At 24.3% G+C, this 24,760-nt stretch overlaps 1 protein-coding gene across 3 annotated transcripts in view; it reads left to right on the top strand.

Moving 5' to 3' along the window:
- LOC112600285 (calmodulin-binding transcription activator 1) overlaps positions 1 to 24,760 on the top strand; it is a 110,291-nt gene that overhangs the window by 1,704 nt on the left and 83,827 nt on the right. For 2 of the 3 annotated variants that reach the window (XM_025347476.1, XM_025347474.1), the window contains exons 2-3: positions 7,229 to 7,378; positions 11,313 to 11,404. In XM_025347476.1, coding sequence (XP_025203261.1) covers positions 7,240 to 7,378; positions 11,313 to 11,404 — 231 coding nt within the window. In that variant the 5' untranslated portion in view covers positions 7,229 to 7,239. Of the gene's footprint in view, positions 1 to 7,228; positions 7,379 to 11,312; positions 11,405 to 24,760 lie in introns of those variants that run through there. The other variant, XM_025347475.1, reaches the window with a different exon arrangement.

The following is a 24,760-nucleotide window of genomic DNA, read 5'->3' as shown; positions in this document are numbered from 1 at the left end:
TTAAATAAAGCTCTAAGGTTTTTAGATGAAAAAAAAAATATTTTTAATTTTATAGTTTCATGTTCCAATTTATTCATACTAAAACGTAAAAATGTAAATATTTTATTTCAGAATATTGTACTATAATATATTGTTTATAATTATTTTTGAATTTGAATAGCAGAATAGCTTAAGTGTAATATTTAACATAAGCTCATAATATATAGTATACAATTTAAATAAATGGTCTTTTACAAACCATACTGGTATGTGAAGAAAAATCACAAAAACAAACATATTATATGATTTACTTTATACTTTTCAATTGATATTCAAAATCAAAAGTAGAATTATATATATTTTTTTTATTTATTCATATAGAATGGTTCACCGAGCATGCTCATCCCAATTTTTCTTTTATAATGAATTTATTTAACTTTTAAATTTTGAAATTTTTAAGTAGGTATATTTATGGATAATATTTTTAATAACATAGATTTATCAATTGAAATGTGTCTTATTGCATATGGCGATACAAACCTATATATTAAAATATAAACTGCCTTTTTATACAGAAAATTGTTGAGCAGATAACTTTAAAAAAATAGGCCTTAATTGAAAAAATATGAAATGTATGTTACTAGAGTGATTTTGAAAAATTATAAAATGTTGATGGATTAATGTTAATATCTAATTTTTTTAGATCATCATAGCCTCCATGTCTTTCTAAAATTTTTCATTATAAATTTATTTAACGTTTTTAAACATTTATTCTAATATCATTGACATGATAGACAAAGTACACAAAGTTAAATAACTCAAAAACCACTTGTTTCAATTTCAAATTGGATACACTAACTTATTAAAAATAATCATCCAACTTATAAAAATAAAGTTGATAATTTTCACTAAAAAAAAGTCAGTATCCCAAAGCATACTTCATAACTGATATAAAGCATTTAAGTATTAAAATCTTAATAAATTAATTAAAATAAGAAAAATGGGTATAAGTATGCATAATAAATCACTATACATATATATACATAAATATAATATATATATAGGTATTAGGCACATAATACATATTATACAAAAAAGATAACATTATATTATTAATTTTTGTTATTAATTTTGAAGTAGGTAGGTACAAGCTATAAAATACGTATGTCGTTTGTGTGTTTTTATGGTCTTCGATTATTTCTTTTACGTATTTTGTGACGACAATATGTTGTAATATTCTTAACATGGAATGTGCATATTATTTAGGTTAAAAAGATTTCTTTTTAAATTAAAACAATCAAGGCCAAAATTTTTGGCGAATCACCTTGTATCCTTGTATAAATAGTAGATTAGATTCTCTCTTTTTAAACAGAATTATTTGTTTTATGGTATTACTAATCAATAAACTATTGTCAATTATCAACTTTACGATGTTTCTCTTGGCAACGATGTACCGTCGATATTATTTTTTTTGTTGAAGTTTGAATATATTTTATTGACTTTAGACATTTTATTCTTGACAAAATAACCTAAAACCATAAATTAACTTAATTAAGCATTATAAAAGTTATATAGCATATAAAATGTTTATCACTGGAATAATAATATGTAATATAAATAAGTGTATCTATTAACAAATGATTTATATGCATTTTATTTATTTAATAAAATATAATAACTATAGTTTGCAAGACAAATAACAAATAAATAGTACCAATTTATAAAATTGTAGTTTCTTGATCATATATTAGGTACTTGCTGATTAAACTTATTCGAACGAATAACATCTTTGTGTTTGCGTATAAGACTAAAAATTATAAGCTATATATATTCGATGTGAAAAAACTAATAGATTTTCTCAAGTGAGGAATCTAAAATCATATTTTCATCAAGCATTACTAGAAATGTAAAACTAAAAATGTTTGTATTAGATTGAATAAGTTTTCATAATATAATTATGATTATGAAATGTTAAACATTTAAAAAATCGACAGAATATTAATATTCATTAAAAGTGATTGTAATTTGTAGGTATCAACCAAAACTTACAATAATTCAATAATGATAATTTAAATTAAAGTAACAACTATGTTTATTTGTCTGGAAATAAATAATAATCTGACTTAATTATTAATAGTTAATACATCTAATGCATTATTGTTGTTGTATTCAGATATTGAAAATTATAATATATGTATGTGTTATCAATATTTGAATACTAATTTTGATTTAAAAAGTACTAAAATTAAATGATTTAACTATAGTTTCTTCATAGACAATGTACTCGTAAAATAAATCTATTAACTTTAAAACCATATAGTATATTAATACCTGTCTACTTAATAGTTACCAATGTAAAACGTACGTACTTTAGTAAATATTTCAGTGCAAATTTTTTTTACTATTTTTATTAATTACTATTTTAATTTAATAATCAAGCTATTGAAAATATGTTTTCAAGGAAATATAATACAGACGACCTAAAACGGCTAAAACAAAAGTATTTTTTAACTATATTGGATAATAATTAAATTAAAAAGGTAATAAGAAGTTAAATTAAAGTTATATTGAAAAATTTAGGTTTAAAAAATGCTAAAATGTATGATAAGAATAATTAAAATTTTTTAAACATTAAAAAACCAGCTTTAACCTAGATAAATAAAGTTGACTCGGAAGACCTGTAACGTTATAAAACTGTACAATCGATTTTATAAAAAAAAAGAACAAAACGTTGATAATTGCATTTTAATAAACAGAAACTATGTTGACAGTTCTTTTAGTAATACATTTGATTAATCTAGACTTTAGAGAGTTTTTGAATCTCAGTAAATTTAATTTTCAAGCAAAATTTACACTACAAGGACACAATTCATTAAAATTATTTTCACAGTGTATTTAGAGGGTTTTATAAGTATTTCAGTAACGGACATATTAAACAGTTTCACTTACAAACATATAGAAAATGTCTGATATTATTTTCATAATTAACATAATTTGGAAACAAATAAAATTAATAATTATTACATAAAAACGTCTAAATTTTATTTTCAGCCACGTAATTATGTTTAGAATATAAATTTTACTACTTAAGTTTCAGATTTTAGAGAAACTCAAATCATTGAATTTAAATCAAACTTCGAAGCCAAGAATAAAACTAGAAAAATAAACATGCAAATTATAACCGTATAAGCATATAGAGTTACGTTTTAAAAGCCTTACTGTTCAGTGCTGCGCACAGTATGCGAATATTTTAATTTTAAAGCATGAATTAGTAATGATAGCTATTTTAATGCACTGTAGGAAAGGTACCGTTTGTGGTATCGCTAGGTATAAATTAGGAAATGGTCCTATTTTATCCATAAACCCAATAATATATGTCCTGTTTAGATTTTATACTGCAGTCAGTTCAATCAGAATTTAAAGTAATATACATGATAAAATAATAACCATTTTCGAACTATTAAGTATTGATAGGTTATATTAAAATTATATATTTTTTTTTGTGAATATTGAAAATTTAATACAAAAAAAAATATCGCCGAAGGAACGAGAACAAAGTTCATGATTAAAGTTAAAGATTTTATTGTTATAGTAGTTTTTTAAAATATCTTTTTTGTATTGTATTTCGTCATATAATGACATCCCTACTTTATCATATGTGGTGATCTTGTGGCGTTGTAAACGTTTGACCCACCTAAAAATTTGGTAGTACTGTTCTAAACAATTACTATGACCTTGCTGTTCTAAAGTTTTTAAAAATTAATATGCACACGTAAAATACTTGAAAAATCAATTTTAAAATGATTAAAATCAAATATGCTTTAATTAAATTTAATTTGTGGGATCTAGTACATAAGTTCCCATCTGTTTCAGATATTACGAGTATTTAATAATTCTATTACAATTTACAACAATTATTATCATGTCAAAATCACCTAAAATACATTTTTTATGTATATTCTTAGATATTATGCTTTTGTGAATCATTACTTCTTTGAAATGTACAAACGCATTAAAAATAATAACATTGGTTGTGAACAGTAAATAACATGTCTTAAGTCCTTACTTAAAAGCTTTTCAATAAATATGTTTAAAGATACTGTAGAGTATGATATGCAGTACCTATCTATACAAATGAGAACACTATCATCGCTTATTTACTTTGATTGTCGGTAGTTAGAAACTATAAAATTAATACGTTTGAGTAAATAATGAATATTGTGCGATTGATTCAAATGGAATAGCATAATAATAATGTGTGTGTATTATTTCTTAAAATATGGTTTAATGTTAGCTAGTTATTCTATTGAAAATATATTGCACCGTATAATAATACGTTGCGTATATTTATTATATACATAAGACGTTTAAATGTATATTTCATCTTACATTTATATGTAAGCTTTTAAATATTGATTTATTAATAATTGATTAGTTACTAAAAAAAAATAGTACACTGTAAACCTACCTATATACTACACACTATCAATAAAATATTATGAATGTATGAGACGTATTCACAAAAGAACATTCATGTAAACCACGGAGACACAATGTCGACCACAAAAACATTTTGGCGAAGACAAAGACAAGACGTGCCAAGTAAATTCAATGTTTATAGCGAAATATCTGTATAAAAGAAATACATTTGCACTTTATGTTTGATATATAATGTACAATGTACATATTATATCATTGTGTGTATAGGTATGCAAATATTATATCATAATATATCATAGCGTTATTTTATATACGAGTATGCACTCGAGGTTATACTGTTGCTAGTATGGTGTTGTCAATTTGTTTAAAATATACTATACCTAAATATTATTACTCTGTCCAAAAATGTATTATTTGACCAACAGTTCGATGAATACAGTAAATAAAATTATTTAAAATACATACTGAAGGTAAGTACTTCTAAACGTATTAACATACCATAGTAGATACATGGTTATTTAGGTACGGTATTGATAAAATTTATCATTATTTAATTTTATCAATAAACTATAGCAATGCGATTTTAGTCTTAGATGTTGAGCTGATATTTTGATATTATATCAACGATATACCAATCAGAATAAAACCTGATCTCATAGTTAGAATTTATCGTAGGTAAATCAAATAACTATACGATTATTCAAATGCATAATACCGCAAAAGATTCTAATTTGCATAATATCTACAATGCTACACAGGCATAGAATATTCATTTTAATGTATTCATTACTTCGATTGATAATCAATTAATATATATGATGTTATACTGTTATACATATATAAAATATCATATTTATGGAATGATAACATTTTCAGTTCGTATAATAAAGTAAAATATACAGTATAAACTCATTAATTTGGACTAATTGGGGCTCTAGGTTTTCCGGTTTAATGAAAGTCTGGATTAAACAAAATAACTAAAAACGTTTACCTATAGATTTAAGAATATGTATTGTACAACATGCAAGATACATACATAGTATTAGGCCTCAAAAATCATTATTAAGTACATACATAATATAGTAATTATACTAGTGTGAAAAAACTGCTGATCTTTGTTGGCTACTTTTCTCGTAAATAATTTCTTTATTAATTAACTCACGTAAATATCTTTAATGTTCGTTATATGATATGTTTCTCTATGATCATTGTTATCTCCAACATATTTAATGAAAATGTTTAAATGGTATTTAATTTCACTAAGTTTTGGCTTTGAGTTAAGAATATCATCTGCTTCATCCTTGTCATATGCATTAGTTTTAAAGCGTTCTGTAGCGATCACACTTTCAACGATATCCTCCTCCGTTAAAATGTGATAATCTAGAATCTAGATCATCTTCATCGGTTTTTAGTCAAAATTCAGTTTCTTCCAGTGTGGTTGAATTTTCACCATCTTGGTTGAAAATATTGTGAAAATCCTCTGTTTCTAATCCAGTAGTACGTGGCTTAATCACTCCATGTATTAAAAGTTTCATCCATATGTTTATCAAAGTTGATGGCTTATATCTTTGACAGCAGACGCGAAACTGGATATAATGGATTATTCTAAAATAATTATAAAAACAGCTTTAAACGACTGTCTAGATTAAGCGAAGTCTGATCTAATGGGGTCCGAATTAATGATGTTTTATTGTATTATAAATGTAGTTTTTGAGCTTATGTTTACATCTTGTTTAAGGACACACACACACACACACACACACACACATATATTATATATATATATATATATATATATATATATATGTAAATATATTCAATCAAACGTTGTTATTTAATTTAAAGTAAGATACAAAATAACAGAACAGTTGAATATTTTGGTTCATTCAATCAAGTCCAAAGTCCCTAAACTAAATCCCATGTCAAAAGAAGAAAACATTTAAAGAGAAGCGATTAAAGTTATCGGTTAGGTAAAGCTTCAGTTGGTTAGTTCAAAATTAAATTTTAGACATCCTATGGAATTTACTAGCGTTATTAGATAAGTGACAAATCGTAGCGTTATTTATTTTTATTTAAGAAAACTCGATATAAAATCATTAGTTTAGACAATTATTAAGTATAAATTAATTAATACATAATATTATACTATTCAATTAAATTAAAAAAAAAAAAAAAAACAAACATTAATAACAAAAATTGATTTATGGTACATATTATTAATTTTATTAAACTTATGACGATCACAATTTAAATATTTATACGATATTAATGAGAGTATAATATAGGTAGTAGAAATGGATAATATTATAGTCAGGAAGCAACGTTTTTAGCAATAAATGTATTAAGAACTGAGGATAAAGAACATTTTTAAGGGTATCATAAATAAATTAGATTTGAAATGAAATTATATCAGATAATATCAGATACATTCTCTGAATAAATTTTAGCTATTGGTGGCTTAATAGCTTCGTGTATGATTTTATTTGAAGTTGAATATGGGAACAGAGATTTTAGCTGCTGGTTAAAGTTAGCAGTCTAACCCTTTATATAAAGAGCACATTTTTTCGGGGTTGTTACGGTTGTACAATGTCATATTATAATACACATGTTATTTTTCGTGTTTAATCTCAATATGAAGGGAGCTGTTAAATGTAGGTAATATATGTAGGTACATATACTAACCTACTCAATAGTAAACAGTGATTTGGTCTCATTTTATTTTAAAATAGCTATTCTTCATAGTGTACAGTAAATATTAATCATTAGCGTTTAGTTTATAATATATTGTATTTTTTTTTTTTGTTCGCAGGTAAAAATAAAATGTCTAGTCGTCATGAGTCGTTCACTGCAGAATATTGTACGGGTGAAACAGTCACACTGTACAGTCAACAACACCATACAAGAATACATCTACAAACTCACGCCCAAGCAACACACAATCACATTCCATTAAATCAAAGTAATATATATATATATATTTATACATACTACAAAAGTTCTAATAACTTATTATGAAATTATTAAATATTAAGCAATACAGTAGATAGTCTTGGTGTCTTGGTGTATAAATTGTTCATTTCGGGATAAAATGGAATAATAGCTCATATAAAAATTAATACTGACTTCAAAAATATTTCATATTGTGTTTGTAAATACAAGCTTAAGTCATTTTTATAAACATAATATTTGGATTTTCAATAACTTTAAATTTATGTAATTCTAAGAACACTAAACTTATTTTTTCACTAGGTATAAACTTTAATTGAAATTTATTATTTAACAAGATAAATAATAGTAGTTTGTTGAACTGTTGAAGATACAAATATATATATAAGTAATGTTCTTTTGATTTAATGAAATCGTAATGAAAATCTTTATTCCTTTGGAGGTAGATGGGTAAATCATTTCTAGATTTGTTTAGGGATCAAAATTTAAAAATAAAAATGTGGACAGTAAAATATACTAAACCCCTCCGGGGTAAACAGTAAAAATATAATCAACCATGATGTTATTTATAAATGCAATTCGTAAACTGTCAAATACAGCCCATGATATAGATATCTGGCTTATTTTTCACACTGGGATTTATTAACCAACATTGTAATTTAGATAAACATCGGGTGTACATTGGTAACACACTTATAGACACTGTCATGGCAATTGCATACAGTTTTAATGAAAAATGAGTATTCGAAATTGTAACAATCGTTTTGTATTATTATGACAAACATTAGATGCATCTAAAATAAAACTAATGTGAAAAGTTGTGTATTTACACATTTTTATACTATGTATATATTCTGCAGAAGTAAAATAATGTTACAAATGATAAACATATAGATAAACAATATTGTAATGATAATTATTAGGTATCGATTAAAATCATAAAAATATAGTTTATCACAATTCAACGTAGCTTTTTAAAAATCATTGTGAATAGGTGCCTATATTTAAACGTTAAGTTAAATTAATTATGCATATTATTTTAAACGTTATTAATAGGTATAAATGTATCCATAAGTGTGTTTATAGTTAGTACTTTTACTGATACAATTAATTTTCATATTATTACTCGTATGTAAATCAAGTATATTTACACACTAAAACCATACAAAAGAATGAGATACCTTTTGATAATGTCTATCATTTAAATTAAATACAACTTAAACTATTTTGTTTTATATTTGTATATTTACAATTTTCATATAATTATATATTTAATTTACTATTTAAATATAATAATTATAAAAATAATATATTGGTTTGTATATCCATATGGTTTGTGTACCCATACTGCATATAACTTTATTTTAAGTCTATAATATCCAATTTCATTATTTTATAAAACTAAAACTTGTCGTTAAACTTAAAAGTGAATATCATTTTAAAAATTACCTTATTTAGTGTAGATTCTTAGAAATTAAATTATACTGTGAAATATAAAAAAGAAAATTTTTATATGGAAAATTCATGAAATAATATTGCTTTGAATTCCAACCGTGAATATTAAAATATTGTACTAGATTGTAGTTTCTTAAAATCAAAGTTTGAGCGAACATTTTCTTTAGATGTTATGAAATTGAACACTGTTACGTTCAAAAAATAAAGATCAATACTATTTTGTATCTAAAAATGATTTTATTCCCAAATTACTTTATATGAATTTATAACATTGAATTGACAACTTAAGTCTTAAAATAATTATTATTTATCATATTATATTAATCTAATTATAATTAGTAGTTTAAATTTATTAAACAAACAGTTTTTTGAACAGTTTATGTACCTATCTATAGTTATTTAACAGAATAAAAATAAATTGTGTATCACAAAGTTTCCTTAAGTTAGAGACTAGATAAATATGAAAGTCATTTTATAAGTATTTGCTTATTTTATACAATATGACATATTTTTGTTTTGAAAAAGTTACTTTTTAGATTTATTCAGAGGATATTATATCTGCATTTATTTTGTTCAAAACGTGTTAGAGTCAGATTAGGTATAAAATATTAGTCTTTATAGTATATATGTTGGTGTTCCTCAAATGATTAATTGCATATATTTTTATACACTTAATATTAATTAAATTGTTTTTTTTTTTTTTTATTTCGTTTGTCAAACATTTAATTAATAATATTGTAATTATACAAGTAGTAGTACTAAGAATTCATCGAAGGTTTCAGCGTAAGTAATTATTATTGTTACAACTGAAACTGTAAGTTCGTTGATAAGTTTACTGTGACTTAATCCCTAATGAAGCAGAGATCTGTCCAAAGTCTGACTTATTTAAATGATATTACTAAATTCACCATAGTTATAATTACCAGTTCAATAGAACAATAGTTTGATCAATTACAATTTAAATAAATATCATTAAAATATAAAATGTATGCTTAGAATTTATTAGTGATGACTGATGACTGATGAATAAAAAATAATCCAGAGAGTTGGCATGACAAGTACATTTTTGGCTTATTTAAAAATTACAGATATTATCACAAGATTTTTGTGCCATTAAATATTGACAATACGTATTTTTAATACTTTAACATCTTTTAATAATTAATAAATGATATTATGCTCGTTATACGGTTATTATCTCATCGCTTTTGATAACTCATCTACTCAAAAAACTAAAACGATGCTTTTGAAGAAAATATTATACACTTCTATGCTAAATTCAAAAAACAAACATTTTTTTTTTTATGTTTTTTTAATGACATAGCGATCTAATACAAATATTAAAATATTGAACTTAGAAAACTTGAATTTATAATGAATATAATGATTTTAGTGGTGTTGAAATATGGTATTTTATTTTATTTTAATATTATACTATTTTAAATTTTTTATGTTCTATTATACAGTCATAAATTACATACTTTGCTAAGAAAAATACGTGTTTTAATGCATTTACCTTAAAATATAAGTTTTTCGTATTTTATATTATATAGGAGTAGACTTTATGTATTTATTGACAAAAAATCCAAGAAAAAAAGTATAAAACAATTTTAAACATGTATATGATGTTTAATATATATAAATATATATATATATATATGCAAGCTAGCTTGCAAATTTTTTAATTACTAACGAACAATAATTAAAATACTTAACCCAATAATTCATAAACGTAGTTTACATCATTTTTTCAAACTAAATATTTAATGACTTAAAAAAAAATCAAATTTATATCACAAAAGTATAAACTGAAATATTTTATTCATAAGTGAATTAAATAAATATAAATTTTAAATTTAAATGATATTATTACTAAAATTACAACTATTGATTTTTTTTCTTTATAAATAAAATGAGAGAAAAATTATGTTACGTGTTATAGAATATTGATATTTCTTGATTACGTTAATAACATGAAGACAGATAAAATTGTTTACTCATCCTTAAAAAAATAATTATATACCTAACTATATTCTAATGTATTTAAAGTTTTAAGCTTAAATATAAATTTAAAATAAATATAAATTAAAATCAGAAAAAATATTCTTGATAATTTTTTTTTTTTTTTTTTTTAATTTGCATAGGTATTTTTTTTATAATAAGGTTATAGGAAAATAAAATGAAATGTTATTATAGTCATTGTAAATATTCCTTTGTTTAGAGCTAAGTATTTGTTTTGTTAATTTTTTGTATGCTTATCTTGTTCATAATAATATAATATTCATTTAATTTCTTAACTCGATTTTCATTTATAATTTATTATTAAATATTTAAATATTTTGATTTAGATATTTTTAAAATTTCATTAAATTGTTAATAGTACTTAAGTATGCTATATAAATGCTGTATAATTAATGTGATATAATATATCTATTAAACGGTTATAAACGTAAAGTATTTATCATACCATGAACGTTTAATTACATTTTCAGAAGGGGAACCAATTAAATTGCCAGATAACTTGGAGAGTTTGCCACGTGCTGAGCATTTTCCTGTTCAAAGACATCGCTGGAACACTAACGAGGTAAACTACAATGAAGTTATTAATAAAAGTATATATTGAGATATTCAGATTAGACTTATAATGTATAGTAAGTTAAAAAGTTCACAGACAAAGTTTTTCTTGCATTATTGTTACTATCTAAACGATATTTTTCTATACCTATTATATATATAATGTTATCTTTAAATAATAGATAATCATTATAAAGTTTTTGAATAACAATCATATCAATTACTTACATCAATTTCCGCTTGCTTACAAATATTAAGAACTCACGATGAACAGTAAAGTGGTTGATATCTGTTTTAATATTTATAGATAGGTAATATGTGTTGAATTAATTACTTTTTTTCACTTCAAAAAAAAAAAATAATAATGATAATAATAATAAAAATCTTATTTGTGAAGGAAAACAGAAATATTGCGATTCTACGAGAGCTTTATACAGGATAGAATTATTATGTAATATACTAACACAAATTTTAGAATTTATGAGTTACCATAAAAAATTGAAGTATCAAATGTATCAAGTTTAGTGTAATAATTTCTCGCATAAGACATGCAGTTATTGAATTTTATCTTTTCCCTACGCAGATAGTTTTCTGATAATGTGACCCAGTAATCAGGCACTTATTTGATGGATTTAATATTGTTGATTCTTTTATCTGTCAACAAATTAAATTAAAGTATAGCTTATTTAAAAAAAAAAAAATCAAATTCGTTATAATAAAAGGGGTGATATAATAGCTGAATTTACTTCATATACAGTTATATATATAGTTATGATGTGATATATCACCTCGAAAAAAATGGTTGTTGAATTGATTCGATTTTTCAAATAAAACACTGATCTTGGAAATCCTAAAATACTGAAGACGAAACAGATTTTTAAAATTATTAAATTTCGATGTATAATATTATTTATTGCGAGTATATCAGTTCAAAGATATGACAGCGGAGGGTACGCGAGTAGATTATTAAATTAAATACATATATATTTTGTATACATATTTATATATATTTATGTTGAAGCCTCATAAAAACGTGTGACGTTGTGGAAAGTGCTTTGTGGAGGCTTCACACTTTTAAATTATTATGATAAATATAGAGTAGATGACATATCTTTATCATTGGCAAATGTAAAGTTATAATAATAGTTATAATAATAACTTTCATTATTTTATTATTTATACATGTTTTTCCAACTTGATATTTAGCTACTGACTTATTTATTTAAAATTATTTGCATTTTTTTTTTCAATGCTTATTTAATTACTCTGTATACAATTCCATTTGTTTTGATAAGATTTTAGGTCAAAGGATTTCGTTTAATTTGTCGAGTAGATTGTTTTATTGCCCTTTTCGTAAATACACAGAAAACAATAAAGATTAATTTTTAATTCAGTATAATATATATACGAACATTTTCCTGTTACCTTTAGCGGGTAACTATAAATCTACGATTTATTTATATTTTCAATGCTGTTTCAAACTTGACATTACAAATCTGCCATTTAATTTTTAAACTATAATATAAATAAGTTGTTTTGGAGAGTAAATATTAATTTTCTCTTAATTAGAGCATATGAGTTCGCGGTTTTGTAATGTTGGTGTTAATTTTTCTTTAAAACGAGCGTACTTTAAATTTAATACTTCCTTATATTTTTTATAATTAAAAAATTAAATAAATAAAAAATTATTTATTGTATATAGTTTTATAGAATAGTGAATAATATACGATTTTTGATTAATTTCGATTTTAAATTATTTTATATTTATTTAATATAGATTATTAAATAGCATTTAATAAAAATCTATTCTGTTGTTGAAAATTTTAGTTTCAAATTTGAAATTTAAGTTTAAAACTTTTTAATAAAGAGTGAATGATAATATGTTGATTCAATAAAACAAATTAAAATGTTTTGGTAAGCTTCGCTCACTAGCGTTGGATATCACCGTATTCAAATAAAAAAGAAAAATAAGTTAAACAATTTTTTACTATATTGTGAAAGAAGTGAGACACGTATTGATAACCCAGTTAGGGATAATTTTAATTGATTCATTTTTTGCCCATAATGATTATACTAATAATTTAATAACATTTTTCACAACTGTTACACAAAAAATATGAAATACATACCGATTATTAGTAAAAATGTATATTTTAATATATATTGTTATATATACTGAGTATATTGTAGGTACTCACTTACCTCATTTCGTATTTTTTGAATTTCACAAATTTCCACAAATTTTATGTATCAATAGTATTTAAATATACATGTATTTTTATAGTTTAATAAATATTTTAAATCGTGATTTTTTTGACTGAAATATGTACAATTTAATGATTTTAGTTAATAAAAATTAAATATTAATCTTATTTTAAATGTTTGTGTTAGATATATTAATGGTAAAATAAGTAGAAAGTTTACTGTTCATTTATTTCAAATTTATAATGTCAATGAATTCAGTTAGCTTTATTGTTTTATGATAATACTATTTAATTATTCGTATTTCAATATTTAATTAGTCAATGACATTTCAATAATCATAATTTATTTATACCATTGATCGCCATTAATTGTAATTAAATGCGATTTTCAACTTTACCGCGTTGGTAACTTTTTGAATAGCAAACTTCTTCTTTATTTATTGATTGGTTTATTAAAAACTAAAAGAATACCACTTCAAGTACTTATTTAATTTATGAATCAATTGTTACTTATTAAAATATAATTTTGAAACTATTGTATCTATTATTATATCGTCAGTATATGAGTTTATTTTAATTTCCAGAGATTTTTGACTATCGAATTTTAGTGTGCTTTAATATATTTTCATTTCAAACTAGTAAAGACTAGTTTGTTACGTATGTGAAATGTCAATTTAGACGTCAGTGGGTACTGGCTGTCCGATAAGATTTCACGAGGAGGGCGGTTTTTATTCCCTACTCCATCCTATGCCATTTCGTCGGTTGAATATAAAACGGCGAATTTATCGGATTTCATACTCTATTAGACTTCTACCTTCCCATCTCTATAAAATCACTCGTGACTCGGCTGACGTGCGTTCATATAATTCAATTCCATCGCTCAACTGGGATCTTCTATTTCTTTCTCTAATGATTCCTTGTTCGCATATCGGGGTAATGCATGTATGTATGTATGTATATATGTATATATGTATGTATGTATGTATATATGTATGTATGTATGTATGTATGAATGTATGTATGCATGTATGCATGAATGTATATATATATAAGTATGTATGTATATATGCACGTGCGTATGTTTATATGTGTATATGTATGTTGACAGTAAAGGAGCTGTACGTATAGTATTTTAGTACCCACATGTGCATTGTATTAAATTGACACTATTTTTTAGTATTCGTAATTGAACTTCAATGTCAATCCAATGACGTAAAGATTTCATATAAAAACGGTTTATATAATTATTAATTAACAAATTGATGAGGCCATCTTATTATTTGAAAACATTGGTTTAATATTACAAATATACATAATATTAATTATTATATTAAAATGTTCTAAACGTATTATATTATACACAGGTTTTACTCTAATAGTTAAACTTAGTATTATAAAATCGCTTAGTCTAGAGTTTTTTTTTTAATGAATAAGTTAGGTTATATACTTATATAAAATGTTAAAATGTACAAAACTTTACAAGTTAATTTTAAGTTATACGATTTTTTTTTTATCAATATAATTAGTTTTTTATGCGTATTATTAAAATAGGTACGATGTAGTGTTATGTAATTAAATGTTTTATCGTGTTTTTGAACATCCATTATTTATTTTACACTTTAAAAACGACATTTTAGCAAGGATAGCACTAACCATTGTCATAACCATTGTATGTTTTCATCAATAATAATATGGCCAACAGCAAGTATAATATACTCAGTTTTTTATGATTAATCTAAAAATACTAAATACTATTCTTCCATATTTTTTTGTAATTTTATAGTTTTTGTTATTTTCTATAAAAAGAATTGTAAGAATACTTACTAAGATTTAAATGAAAGGACAGTGTTGTTAATTTAAGTCTAAAACAATCGGGAATATAATATATATATATATATATATATATTACTTTTCTGAAAATGTACGTGTCACACATAGCTGTTATGGACAGTGTTGATTATCAAATAATTAATTTTATAACTTCGTATTTATTCTATTATATATTTTAATTTCTATAAATATAATGTAGCTATACCATGTCTTTTAAATACACAATACAATATACTATTATAAGAAATAAAGTAGGAATTCAAAGATAAGTATTCAATATTCTATACCATTTCATTATTATTATTATTAGGTATAATTAATACTTAATCATAGAGAATAAAATCAAAATATAATGTCTTAGTATTAAATTTTAATTTTATTCGTAACACAAAATTCTAGAATTTTATTGATTGATCAAATTGATAATAAATCAAATGTACGCATTGTTTAGACGAATTCCCATCGTTGCAAATGCCAACAGCACTTTATGGCCAACTCTAAATCGATATTATAAAAACTTAATATTTAAAATGAAATCAAAATTGCTAGAGGGATTGAAAGCCATGATGTAGCACCTATATGAAGAAATAAATTGTTTTTTCCCCAGCTGGAACCAGCCCGGAAATAACATCCCTCTAAAACAATTGTAATAAAATAGTTTTATTTGCATTCCTCTCTTTTATCGTTACTCCTACCTCAATGTGAATGCATTTGTTTTGTATATGAATAACATGTACATAATATATATATAATCAATTTTTTCTTGTTTCATGAATAATGCTTTACACAATGTCATCAGTTATTTTTTCACGGCTGAATTCATACTGAGCCTATTTGCTCTCTCGGCAATTGATATTGAAATCAAAAACATGCCATTATAATAGTATAAGTATGGTCTGATATTTTTTTTTTTTTTTTAGTTTTGACCATACTTTACTCTTAACAGTGTTTTGTTTTTAATTTATTTTTGTTCAACAATTATATAATACGAGTATAATATAATAGTTATCTACAGGTTAGTTTGCAATTTCCAACAACTTTTTGGAAGTATAGTTTTAAATATTGAAGTTCTATAACATAATATTATTAAAATATATTGTTTATTATATAATCCATTAATGCGTAAATATCACTATAAGCACTCACAATAGTTACTGACCTACCGAAAGCAGGGGTAGGTCACATAATATATATATTATATTTTATAGTTGAATATTAATTAACTACAACATACATAATATATTATTATTATTATATACTTGTACAGAGAACTCTACAAAATCGTTCTTAATAAAACATGGTTATCTATTCAAATTAATTAATGTTACGTTTTATTCGAAAAAATCGAATTCATTATTTTAAACGAATATTAAATGTAATAAAATAAACTACTGATTAATTGACTTAGATGTTGCTAACTTATAGTCAATATTTAATTATTTTATGTATTTTTTTTTTTAGTTTAATATATAGTGTATTATTAATATAATACTACCAAATGTTTAATAAAAAGTGAGTAATTATTGTTTAAAATACTACTTTTGAAAAAAATTGTACTTTTTTATAAAAACAAAATTAATTCAGAAAAATATCTTAAATAAACTGTATTCAGATAGAAAACAATATTATTATATGTTTTAAACTCATTTTTTATACCTTTTAAATATATAGATTACAGGTAATATTATAATTCTATATAGAAATAACTGGTTAATACAAATTTAAATATGAAACAATTGATAATAATAAAAAATATTTACGCTTTAGTTATATACGTTTTTTATGCATAATCAAAAGCTATTTTAAGTACTTTTCTCTATTTTGATTAAAATTTTCTTTATTTTGTTCGTGGGTTACTAACTAATTACTGTACACATAATAAACATAATTTATTTATATTTGTTAATTACCATGCTTAAAGGATTTTCAAAACATTCTCTTAAACAAAATATTTAAGCCCCAGAAATTTTTTTGCAAGTGTTACGAACAATGAACATGAAACAAAAAACTCATAAAGGAGTAGTTTATTTGAGTATACTTAATAAACAGTAAAACAAAAACAAAATAAATCATTTGTTTATTTTTAACTTAAAAACCAGATTTAATTAAAGCTTAAAAAATATTATCTGACTTATAACTTTAGTTTTAATAATAAGTTAGTATATCACATATTTTGTATAATTTTAACAAATAAATAACATTGTTTAAATTTATGTATATTTGACTTAAAACAGAATATTGGTACTAGTCCTATTTTTTTTTTTTTGATATATTATTGTTTTAAGATTTCGTTTTATTATTTTGTTATCAAATTCTGTGTTTCAAACTAACTTATATTATTTTATCTAAAATATTATCTAGAGTCATAGAAAATTTTGCACTATAAAATTAATTAGGTAAATAAATTTATAGTGAAAAAATTTAAATAATCAATGGAATTTAAGGAATTTCTGTGTTGAATTTAAGCAGTAAAACTATTTTTCGTACGTATTTACTTATTACATGATTTTGTTATAATATATTTTAGGTGAATAATTACTTACAATAATATTTTACAGAATTATTTTTTGTTTACGGTTTGTAGTTATATACATTCGTATATATTTTTTATTAGTTATTATGATTATCAAAATAAAGTTTCATTCTAAGAAGTAATAAAGTTTTATTGATTTTAGTGAAGATAATAGATATCTTTATGTTCGAAACGAAACTTAAATGTTTAATACTTTGAACGAATACACAAAAATTATAAGTAAAATAAAATTCAGTTAAAAAATAATTATATTTTAACAGGAAATAATGTTTGAGTTAGTTTTTCAATTTTGACAAATTTATTTTAACTATATGTATACCTTACACAATTATAACAACTTTAAAATCTTTGAATTGTATGTAAGAAGTTTTTCGATACTTAGATATATAAAACTTACAATTTAGTAGTTCTTAACCTTGAAATATCTAACTAAGATTATACGTCTTCAGAAAATCTATCATTGTTGTAGCTACAACATGCAAGGGTGAGGATTTGTATTTTTTTTATAGTCATATAGCTTTAAAATATAAGATTTTTATAATATAGAGAAAAACTCTATAATTTATTTAAACACCCAATATAATAATATACTCGACTAAAATTAAAACGGTATGTAAATCACAAATAAAAATGTTTGATAGTAATTCGGAAGTGTACAGAGGAGAGACGAAAGTCCTCCACCACCACGGTTTCGTTATCTTTTTCGAACTTATGTAACTATATATAAACGTGTAACGATAGTTTTCATTCTACCTTTCAGAAACTGTTAATAAACAAGTCCGATTAAAAAAAAAAGAAGGAATCGTCAGAGTTCAGGCTGTCAATTTTTTATATTACCCGTTAAACCAATACGTGTTTCCGGTAAAAGAAATCGATAACTCTGTATCAGATTTCACGATGCCCCGAGTACGTGCACGTTCCGCGGATATATTTTATTTTTAACTCCGTCAGTTACAATCTCGATATCACGATTGTCACGTTCAAATATATTATACACACTTAGTTCGAGTTCCAGTTAGGAGTGTATAGTGGCGGCGCCGCCGTTGTATTCAATCCAGCACTCGATTTTCATATATTATTTCCACAGACACGCAATATTTTATTTGAGCTACAGTTCTGCGCAAGGTGTTTGAGATGTTTAATGTGATTTGCCGGTTGGTGAAGAAATTCATGGCAGTATTCGTTTTGTTCGTCTGAGTAGATAGTTTTTTCAAGCACATAAGCGTTATTCACTCGGGTATCGCACCGAATAGTGTACACAAAGTCAGGAGCTTATCGCAAAGCTCAGAAGTTTAGTGAGACCATACAATAAATGATTCGTTGGTTGTAAGCAAATGTCATGCGCGTCGCTAACGAATCGTCATTACTCGCAATGGATACCGTAGTTAATAGTATTATAATACGTCTTGTGTAATTGATCATACAATACTTAACGCCAATCTTTAAGAAAAGTTTAAATAGGCCTTTTAATGGATAATAATTATAACTATAATAATTTTCAAAACTATTACTCATCTAGGTTAGGTTATAAAATATTATATTTAATTCATATTAATATACATATTTATTATAGCATAAATTATTAGACCCGTCCACTTTGATACTGAAGAATGGATATACCTATATATTGGTTTAATTATTCCTGAGTGTCTGATATGTTTCACAAAAGTTATTAATATGAAATAATACAATATATATTCGTAGTTCGTGGTACCAACAAATAAACTATCGTATTATAAAATGTCAATTACTTAATTAAAATGTTTATTTCACTGAGTAAATCCGCAATGAAAATGTAGACATTACATTTTTATTATTATTTTTATTTTATTACGTCAATTCGTGTTTAGGACTGTTAGACATGATATTGATGTACACGAATATAATACATAGCTTTTTTTTCTGATCGTGAACGATACAAGAGATGAAATTGTATTATTTTTTTTATTTATTTTTTTTTTTAACAGGGCATTAATATATATGCATAGTTATTATATTTCAAACATAATATAGTTAATATAACGACGAAGTTATTAAAATATGATGCACTAAATATTACGATTATCAAACGGATAATCTGCAAACATCATAAATTGTTAAAAGGCACGTAAATATAATACACATCTTACAGTACGGCCTGTAAAATCATGTTTATTATTTTTTGTACAGTAAATTATTGTTAAAAATTCAAATACTAGATGATATAATAATTGGTAGTATCGGTCTGGCTAACTAAGCTATCCACTGATCGCTAGGAGCATTTGGATATTTTTCTATGTCTGAGGCTCCCTAGGCTGAATGGTAAAAATATATATTTAAATAACTTATGAATCGTGAGTAGAAAATTTCGAATTCTATTGGAATCGCAACGAAATAGTTTGGTTTATTCAACACATTATGCATGGCATTCAAATACACGTACACGCGTTAAGTTAAGTGTGAACAAGTATTTTCAAAACTGAAAATTCGATGAGATAATAGTATTCTTTAAGTTATCTGCTTGATGAAAAAAAAAATCAATGAATTTAAAAATAAAGATGAAATTATTAATACCTATATTAGATTTTGTGAGTAGTAAATCAATTATTTACAAAAATAATTTATAATTTATTATACTAATGTTGTCATTTTTATTATTATTATTTTTTTTTACAGAAAATTTTATTATTTTCTATTTCATGTTAATAAATTGAAAAAAATTAACATGTAAAACGTCGTCGATTAAACTTTTTTTTTCAATAATCATGATAACAAACCGTTTTAAAGTGGTACATTATTTTTTAATTAAAAACAAAACTATTTTATTGAAATTTATTAAAAAATGGCTGAATTGTTTTTATGTTTTTAATTAGCTTGTGGCCCTTTTAAAATTACTGAGCCAGGGGCCCAATCACTGGCTAGACTGACAGTGATAATTGACGACATTTTTAACAGGACCACCCGACCACACGTTTATAATGAATTATACGAGTTCATTTAAAATATAATATTATGTATCTGTTCGGTATATATACGATGGACCATAGTTATTTGTGATTATTTATTGCGTAATGTCTGTGTATAATAATAATATTATGTAAATGAAGCAGTATACTTGCTGTACGCACACAATCACCACTATTTATTGCCGTTCTCGCATTTACCTTTGGTGAAATTTATTAAAATTGAACATTAAAGCACTACACATAACATTGTTGCTTTGAAATTTCTAATTAAGTTATGAATATATTATAGCAAAATATAAGAAAACAACCGAGTGGAAGAAAAAAAAATGAACAATGGTGCGCCTTGCTTTAAACTCGTTCTCGGTTCGTCATATTATCGGATCACATATATTAATAAAAAAATTATAATAAATAATTTTCCAAAACTGAATAATTTATTAAAAACTGTTTATATCTGTAATATTTTTATTTATCTACCTAACATAGCCTCATTAAAATAAGTTTTGAATACATTATAATGTATCTCGAGTCCAATAGATACTGCTTTCAAAGTTGTAAACGATCAATAACAATAAAAAATATACTACAAATACATAGTTCTCAAGAAAAAAAATTATTGATTTTCAAATACAAGATACTAAAATAAATGCAAATATTTACATCGTGGAGATAAATATTTAAAATTGCGTCACAAAACGAAATGTGTAACTTCATCTTACAGTTATTTGTTCATATCATTACCATAATGATGCTAAACCATGTTCTATTAATGTAAACAACGAGTTAAACAAGGCCCAGATGCAGAGGGTTCGGCGAGTATTCACGTCTGTTACTTAAGTTTGGGGTATAATAAAACACATTAAAACACGTGTTATATTATTATTTTTAATTTTTAAGTTATGATTAATTATCGTACTTGAAAAAAAAAACATTTGCGTTTATTAAAGTCATGTATACCTATGTAGTTTATTCAATTTTATTCGTATATTTTATGGATGTAATTAATTATAAAACACTGGCAATTCTAAAAAAAAAGTAAGTTCATTGTATTAATAAATTATTATATGATACATTTTGGGTTTTAGAAACTTTAAATATGCTGAGTTTGGATCCAGAATAATAAAAATGTTATAATAATATTCAATTTACCATTAATAATCAGATAAAATCAATTTTGTAAAATTTAAATTTTCACTCTGTGTTAAAATATTTTGCAAATTATAATGTATTATTTTTATGATTTTATGTATAAAATTAATTCAAAGTAAAAAATATCCCATGGAATAGTTAGGTAGCTTTATAGCTAATTTTATTAGTATACATTTTATATAAACTAAATATCGGCTTACAATAATAATATAATAATATGTTTCTCTGCGTTTTGAATAATGCATCATAGAACTCGTTTATATTTTAACAATTTGAATATCAAAGCTAATTTTTTGCTATTTTTTTTTTTTTAGAATTTATTTTATTTTTGTAATGGTTAAGTTAATTACAAATATCACAATACTTTTCACATTCATCCATTTAGTATACAAATTTAATTAAACATACATAGTTATTTTCTCTTTTTTTTTGTAAACCTATTTTTGAAAATGTGAATGCATTTTAATCTGACGTCAAACATGTATAAAATATATTAATTATCTTCAATCAAAATGCAATTTTAGAACTGAAATTGAGTTTAAAGACATGAATAATAATATATGTTTGTCGTTATATTTTAATTGAATTTTTATATTGCTATTTTTTTAACTGTATCATACTAATTTTCAGAGGAATAATTTTATAATTAATACAATTAATTTACGGTATTTTTGAATTATTCATATAAATTTAATTTTTTAGTTTAATAAGTTTAACGTTATGTTTAAATCGTGTAGACATTCTAAAAATTACTTTTAATAGTTACCCGTAAGAGTGTTATAAATTCATAAATATATTCCTATTGAATTTAGTAAGTTAATTTAGATGAAGCTGATCGAATCGACTCGATTCAGTTCTTTTATGTTATAAAAAATGTAAAAAAATATGTAATAATTTAGCTTATGAAATTTTCGCCATAATATGGCATTATTGCCATTCTATAACAAATCGTTATTTCATAAATTGTTGGTAGGTACCTATATATATATATTGCCAAGTTTAAAATATACAATTACTCTTAAGTCGTAAGTATAAATACTGAATTCGGTCGGCACTACCCCAATCGATATATTTAATTAAAGTCGACATTAAAAGGTAGACCGGTATAATATTTCATACGTTTTGTACTTTATCTGTTATCTATAATATATAAGAAATGTACTGGACAGTATTGTACATTATTACAGTTGCTGTAAAATACGGCTAGCTGTGGTAATTTGCTAAGTGCCTAAATAATACAACTTTGGATAGTTCTTAATTTAATGCACCGTAGCTGATCAATGGAACCCGATAAAAACTATATAGTTACAATAATAATAATTATTATATTATACGCTGTATCTATAAATAAAGGTCTGCTGGACGGGTACAAATAATGTACACGTTCTCGTGTTTTATTCGATAAGGAAAAAATATAATCTAGCCTTATTCGGCGAGCTCGATGTGTTAATTTATATATGGCACAGATTATTAACGTAGATATTTAAACGCCAATATCATTCAACAGTCTCCTCGCAAATTGTCCGCAAGACTAACGACGCTGTTGTTTGAAAGACGGTGAGCGTCAGTTAATGGGATCACGATAAGATACTCGCACGAGTATATGTTTTATACCTATATTATTTTAAAGTGTGCGAATAGAGTGCATTATACGTGTTTTGTAACGGTGTTCATGGCTAGACACGACCCTATTTAAAAGGATAACGAAATTATATTGGGTCATGAGGTTACGACCATTGAATCGTTTACTTATACTGCGAATGTGGCAAAGTCGCGTGCGAGCATAATACACAAATACATGTACATATTACATTATGCGTAAGTGTGTGTGTGTGTGTGTGTGTGTGTGTGTGTGTGTGTGTGTGGCGTACGTGTATAATGATAATATATTGTAAGGAAATCTCTCACATTAGACAATATATAGTAGAAAATGGTGTGTGAACGTTACTCTACGTTTGCCCATACACACATACAATCTCAAATATAATCCTATATTGCCACCCCCCTCCGACCACAATCAATACTAGTCAAAGAGTCGGAACAGCACACTCGTCGGAGACCATCTCGCACACTATTTTATCTCTCGACTACCGCCCCCATGTATATATATATATACACCTATTATAATACCCTAGACTGTCCGTTGTCCGGTTTTTACTCTTTTCAGTGGATCTTGCGGAAACGACAACGATTATTAGGTATATACGTATCTTTTTATTCGTAAGCAGTGTTAGTGCGATTTAGTGCTACGTCTTAATTTATCTCACGAATAAAACTCGTAGTGAATCAATACATGTTATAAAATTCATATATAATAATACACATACTCAATACACGCTACAGTGTGCTCGGGATAACTGGATATGTGGAAACTCAATATTTCAGTGTAGACATTTTCAATCCGATTCAAATGGTTTTTTTTATTTATCTAGATTCTATATAGGTAGGTACTAAAGAATAGGTAAATAAATAATAATGTCATATTTATACTACCAATTGGTTTTAATTTTTTTTTTTTTACGTACCCACTCAAGTTTTGCAATTGCGCAAAGGGACAATTAGTCGTTGACCGATTAATAAAAATAATAATTTGCCACACGCGTTGCGCATTTAAATAATATCTAACATTCAAAATTATATAATGCATTTACATAAAAGTACCATTTCTAAATATGTGAAGTCGGTTTGACCATTGAAATGTATGA

The sequence above is a fragment of the Melanaphis sacchari genome, unplaced genomic scaffold, assembly GCF_002803265.2.
Source record: "Melanaphis sacchari strain LSU unplaced genomic scaffold, SCAv2.0 Contig62_pilon_pilon, whole genome shotgun sequence".
Lineage (NCBI taxonomy): Eukaryota > Metazoa > Arthropoda > Insecta > Hemiptera > Aphididae > Melanaphis > Melanaphis sacchari.
The sequence above is the reverse complement of the archived record's forward strand: the minus strand, read 5'-3'. Positions and strand labels throughout refer to the sequence as shown.